The sequence below is a fragment of the Rhinolophus ferrumequinum genome, chromosome 10, assembly GCF_004115265.2.
Source record: "Rhinolophus ferrumequinum isolate MPI-CBG mRhiFer1 chromosome 10, mRhiFer1_v1.p, whole genome shotgun sequence".
Classification (NCBI taxonomy): domain Eukaryota; kingdom Metazoa; phylum Chordata; class Mammalia; order Chiroptera; family Rhinolophidae; genus Rhinolophus; species Rhinolophus ferrumequinum.
Window position 1 is genome coordinate 65,579,079 of NC_046293.1, and position 6,093 is coordinate 65,585,171.

General features: G+C 42.2%; 1 protein-coding gene across 1 annotated transcript; it reads right to left on the reverse strand.

The window, feature by feature from the left end:
• Positions 1-4,517: 4,517 nt before the first annotated feature.
• Positions 4,518-5,487, reverse strand: LRRC10 (leucine rich repeat containing 10). Its single transcript, XM_033116123.1, has one exon. The coding sequence runs from the start codon at positions 5,485-5,487 to the stop codon at positions 4,648-4,650; it is 840 nt and encodes a 279-aa protein (XP_032972014.1). The 3' UTR covers positions 4,518-4,647.
• Between the last annotated feature and the right edge of the window lie 606 nt (positions 5,488-6,093).

Here is a 6,093-nt window from a genome sequence, read left to right on the forward strand (position 1 = left end):
GAGGTTTCAGAGGGAGCGATGAGTTTAAGCATCTATCCTGAGGGACCAGGTAGCCTGGAGTAGGAATTTAAAAGTATACTTGGGCACATTTTCTCCAGAGGTCTTGAAAAGGACATACCAGTTAATGTTCATCTAAAAAGAGGTACAAACATGGGAACTTAATTGTTGCATCCAACAATACACCAATGCCTCTTTCCCTCTTTGAATTCATATCCTTCGAAGCTCTACAGGTTTTGTTGTCATAGCCCTAGATATCCCAAGTTAACAAATTTTGAAATGTTTTCAGTTTCAGAGATGAAGTTCCAACCTAGGCCTCTAATATCTGAGTTTTAGAGTGAAGTTTCTGTTAACTAAGAAATAGCAAATCTGAAGCAGTGTTATTCTTTACTTTAATAAGACTTTTGTGACGCGGAAATAGAGATTTGGAATATAACATTAATGGTTACTGCATAGAGAATTGTCTAAATGCTCAGAATTTTTAAATCTATCCTAGTAGCCTTCAGTTGTATTTGTTTTTTGGAGTGTGCTGGTTATTCTTTTAAGCCAGGAGATGCATTCTTTGTCTACTTGGAGGCCATGGGACTTCCCCTTGGTGACTGCTTCACAGCTTCCTGTGGACTGGTTAACTAAGAAGGCCCTGGCAGGATATGGGGAGGAGGAGTCAGTATTTTCTTGTTTTTGCTTTTTTTGTGTCTGGAAGTGGCTATATCCCTGCAAGATGTACCACTATAGCTTTGCTGAGCAGCCCGTCTTACGGCTCTCAGCTCTTGCTGGATTTGGGTAACATTTCTGTTCCTTGTTCATTCAGCTGTATGTTAGCCGCTGCTGTTGCTCGTTTGCAGACGTCAGTATTACCACTTCAACATTGCCCCACCCCACCCCACCCTTAATATCCTGTCTACTAATGGTTCTTTGTTAAAGTCTGTCTATGTAAACCATGTGGGGTAAATGCATTTTCTTGCCAGAGCCCTGACTGATACTGATAAAAGTCAAATAGAATAGTCTTTATACAGACTCCTTTTCTAAAGCCTGCCTTGTCTTGTACCTAATAATGTGTTAGAACAGAGGATAATGTGTCTGTCCATAGAACAGAGGATGTTAAAGATGTTAAAATCAGAATTACTATAGAACATTTCAAATTCTCAATATGAAGAATAAAGCAAACCTGATTTCAGATTCCTCATTTAAATTGTGAGCAGTACTTAACCCCTCTCTCAAAGGGATATTGGAAAGGTTGTACCGTGTTCCCCCTAAAATAAGACCTAGCTTCCGGGTCTTATATTAATTTTTGCTCCAAAAGTCACATTAGAGCTGATTGTCCGGCTAGGTCTCATTTTCGGGGAAACATGGTATGAATTAACTTGGGCAAAACCCTGAGGGTAGTACCTGATCTACAGTGGTCCCCGTCTGTGGTCTGGGCTCATGATGAAATCGCCAAAATTCAGGTAACTTGGTAGACTTGTTCTAGGCATCGGGGATTCAGAGATAAATACCACCTGCTTCCTGTTCTCCAGAGGTGGACAGTCCAAAAGGAAAAAAAAGCATGTAAACTTAGTTGGTTTTTAATAGCATTAATACCCTTTCTATAGTAGTGAGGTTACAAGATGTATGCTTTTTTTTTTGTACGGTGACGAAAGAGAGTACAGTGTCTAGTAGGTAACACACCCATGTTCCCAGCCCATGTCTTCCATCTGATGCCTCCTGCCCCTCGCACACATGGATTTAGTGTCAAGGAATAGTCTCATGTTTTTGACTACAGCAGTTCCTCTAATGTTTCAACATCGTTTCTTAATAATGAGGAGATGTGTAGGAACTTAGCTCCTGTTGACATCAAATAGCCTATGGTTAAAATTGGTTTTGTTGTCATTTCACTTAAAGTTGTAGAACCCATCAACAACATTGAGAACGTACTGTACTTTGGTGATTTTGCTGATTCTAAGATAATGGGAAGGGCAAGTATATTCATTTAGATACTAAATGAATCCTCGGTAATCGTGTATGTGTTTTCCTATTTAGGTAAGCCAGAAGCATTTGACCACATTGCAATTATATTTCTTAATACTCAAGTCTATAGATACTGTTGTTGAAAATTTTATTGAAAGAAAAACTTTTCTATTGCCGTATGTTTTTTACCTTCAAACTGAATTATACTGTAGGGTAAATATAAGTATTGTGCTACGTGGTATAACAGTAAAATAACATGGTATGTAAACATTAGCTGTCACCTGCCAGGCACCGTTCTATGTACTTTAGTAATTTGTTTAATCCTTACAGTGACCTGAGAGCTAGAAACTTAGTATTTTACTGATGAGAAAACAGGTGCACAGATGGTAACTGACCAATAAATGGCAAAGCTGGGATTTGAACTCAGGTAGTTTAAAGGCCATGCGGACTCAATCATTTTACACTGCCTCAGGGTTATTGTCTGTCTTTGTGCTTTTAGTTAAAATTTGAATCTAGTTGATTTTTAGGGCACAATCCCACTTTTTAAGTGAAATTACAGTTATGTATTTTAGGACAAAAAAAAAACTGGTTCATTTCCATAGAATCTTATGTTAAATATTTTAGTTGGCATCATTTGTATTTCTGGAAGCTAAAATTCTATACAAATTTCTGGAAGAGATTTTCCTGTGATGCATAACACTTTAGGTTTCATTTTAAAATCATGAGTAGAGTTAACATTTGATGCTTTAACATTTTCCTCTTTTTAACTTTGTGTCAGATTTTCAATAAAACATCAGAGGGTAACGGAAATGTAAATATGCATTTACAGAGTTACTTTATAAAGTTGATTGCAACCCTATAGTGAAAGCATTTTTGGAGAGCAAAAGCAGTGGTGAATTCTTAACCATAGTGTTTAAAAAAATGTTTGTTATATATTGATTACTTTAGAAGAAAACAGCTTTACTGTGTGCCAAAATGTTTATAATTTGACATTTGATTCATACCCATCAGCTCATTAGGAGAGAACTCTGTATAGGTCATGTGGCTTCACTTTGTTTGATGGCTATAGCAGCTACACTGGAAAAGTTGAGCCGATTAATCTGGGGAGGGGGTAGACCTGGGTCAAAAGGAAGTCAGCCCTCATGGCTGGCTGTAGATACGGGGCAGAAAGCAGCTCTGTTGGCACAAAGTTTTTAGCATCAACTGAGTGTAGTTTCAGTCGTCAGGAATGAGAAAATAGACTCTAAATTCTAGCTGTCTAATAGAAATCTGGACTCATTACTCAAGGAGTTAAATGTTTGACAAACGATTGCATTTACTGATTGAAGGGACCCTTTGACAGTCTAATCAGTGGTTTACAGATACTCTACAGACTGGGAGGTGGTGATAGGAAGCTTATGTGATAGGAAATTTCCTCTGGTTTAGCAGGAATTATTTGTGGTAGGAAAACACTTGAAAACAGTCTGCTGTGTAGTCATTTTAGAACCAAACTACTGGGTTAAGATACTTTTATGGTAAGTACGTTTTAAAAGCTAACTAGTTTTAGTTAAGATGGCACACTGTCCTTGATTGCTGAAAAGGTTCAAGAACAAAGGATTGTGCTATTAAATCACCCACTAATAGCAGTTTCTTTAAAGTTGATATATTCATGGGAAGAAGAAAAGTTCCCAGTTTACATACGTCAAAAAAATAATGGCCAAAATACGAGGTTTATACACTAACCATCAAAAGACCCTATCTACAAAAATCAGAACAAAGGCAGAGACACTGAGGCTAGAGGCAGAAGCTTCCTATGCACACGACAACCTGCAATTCAGATTTCCAAATGCTTGTTTCAAGGGAACAGGTTTCTCACCGACTGCCGTTAACCTGGTATGATTCTGGACGTGTGGTTTCTCTCCGTGAAAGGGGATTCAGTTCAGCTCAGGTTCGTTAATGTGAGTGAATGGAAGGGCTGTGCTCCACAGAAGCAACCAGGGTTACAAGTAGGCTTGATTTTAATGAGACCACAATGCCAGAGGTTCTACTCTCTAGGTGACTTCTAATATTGTGAGGGACAGTGAGCAGTTGAGAGCAGACCTTGGGTCAGACCTTTTAGGGAAACTGAGCTAAGTCAGCACGAGCCACTGTCAAGTGTAAAGTGGTCGCTGGGCTCCACCAGGAGGCATTCTCCATCAGGGGTCTTCTCAGCACTCGCTAAATGGGGAAAAAGCTTCATCTTAAGCCTTTGCAAAAACAGTCTGTGAGTCTGATTGACTAGGTAGAAACGTCCTTTTAAAGTGTCCTGGATTAGTAATATTTTACTAATTGCTGTTTGTGGTCACTCATAGTAAGAACATAAATCCTGCAAAGGGCTGGAGACAGGCTACCTAACAAGGTACCTTATTGAAGGAGCTCACGAGCCTCATGACCAGCCACTTTTGGAGAGTGGAGCACGCCACAGAGTTCCAGCCCTTGCTCCTCTTTGTTTCAAAATACCTGGTTGGAGTGGCTGATTTTCTGGTAAAGAAGTTGTGCTACCTATAGCACACAACTGACCTTTGGGAGAGATGTTTGCCAGCTACTTTGTGTGAGTTAGGGATTTCATCTGATTCCATCAACCCCCGCTGGCAGACACCCCAAATGTCCCAGAGCCATCTTTTGCACTCTAGTAGAGAAGACCCTAGCGTTGGGTTCTTGGCATTGACCTACCACTGAAGCTCTTCAGGAGTTGGCAGGAGGGCGCGGAGGAGGCGAGGCAGGTGCCTGTGCCTCCTGGCTTTCCTCCGTGACCAAAGCGTAGCGCCTGGCTTTTCTGGGGTCAGGCTCCGGCGTCTCCTCTGCCCACCTGCCCACGCGGCGCACGCCTTTGGCCACCTTGGGTGCGTTCCTGCAAGGATTGTGGTCATAGATAACCAGCTTCAGACCTGACAGGTGGGCCAGGCTGGGGAAGTAGCGGATGCTGTTTCGGTCCACGTCGATCACCTCCAGGAAGGGCATGTGAAGCAGCACAGGGGGGAAGTCAGTCAGCAGGTTGCCCGAGAGCCAGATGGTCCGCAGCTCCCGGAGGCGCTGGAGCTGGCCTGGCAGCAGACTCAGGGCGTTGGAGCCGGCATGCAGAGTCTTAAGGAGACTGAGCTCACAGACCACATCTGGCAGCTGGGTGAGGCAGTTGGCCTCAACCCACAGGGTCCGGAGGTTCTGGAGCAGGCTCAGCTCATTGGGGAGATCACAGAGTTTGTTGTTGCCCAGGTAGAGGATGCAAAGCTGTTTCAAAGTACACACCACCTGGGGCAGAGCCTTGAAGTTGTTGAAATCCAGGGCCAGGATCTGCAGATTCTGCAGCTGCCCCAGCTCCAGAGGCAGGCTGCTGAGGTGGTTGTCACTCAGGTAGAGCTTAACCAGCTCCCGGAAGGAGCACACGTGCACGGGGAAGTGGCGTAGCTGGTTCCCACTCAGATCCACCATCTTGTCCAGCGGCATCTCCCGGAGGTCTCCGACCACGAAGTTCTGGCAGCGTTCTGCGGGAATAAAGGCCACAAGGGCTTTGATGGTGTTCCCCATGCGGAGGCTGGAGGCTGCTGCTGACTGCTCCCGAGGCCCGCCCTCCCCTCCCATTATAACCTGGGGGTGGTGTGACAAAAGCCAGTCACTTCAACAGGAAAGTCTTCTGATAGCAATTTGAGTGTCGGGTGACAGGCCCAATAGGCAGGCAGGGTCCAGGAGGCCAGGTCTGACTCACGTACTTGCTTTCAATCCCCTAAGACCCAATCCCCTTTATCTACATTTTTTAAAATTTGTTTGTTTCAAGTTGAAAATAGCTTCACTTTTTTTCCTAATGAAAAACATCGAGATGTTATATAAAGGTGTAAAAGAAGAAAATGAAAAACAATCATAATGATACTACCCAAGGATAAATTCTGTAAACATTTTAATATATGTCCTCCAGCCTCATTGCTACAAGTAATCAATTTGTTTTAAAAAGATTACATTCTTTTAGGAGTCTTATGTTTTATCATAATATATGGACATATTTTTAAGTTTGCAGGTATCTACGCAATTATAAACACCTGCATAGTATTCCATTATATGGATGCACCGTAATTTAAACAGGTCTTATTTTTGGGTACCTAAATAAGTGTGTCACTATTATAAATATCTTCGAACATA

Bases quoted from the DNA above. Each gene is read 5' to 3' on its own strand.
- LRRC10 (XM_033116123.1), bottom strand. From the start codon at position 5,487: ATGGGGAACACCATCAAAGCCCTTGTGGCCTTTATTCCCGCAGAACGC.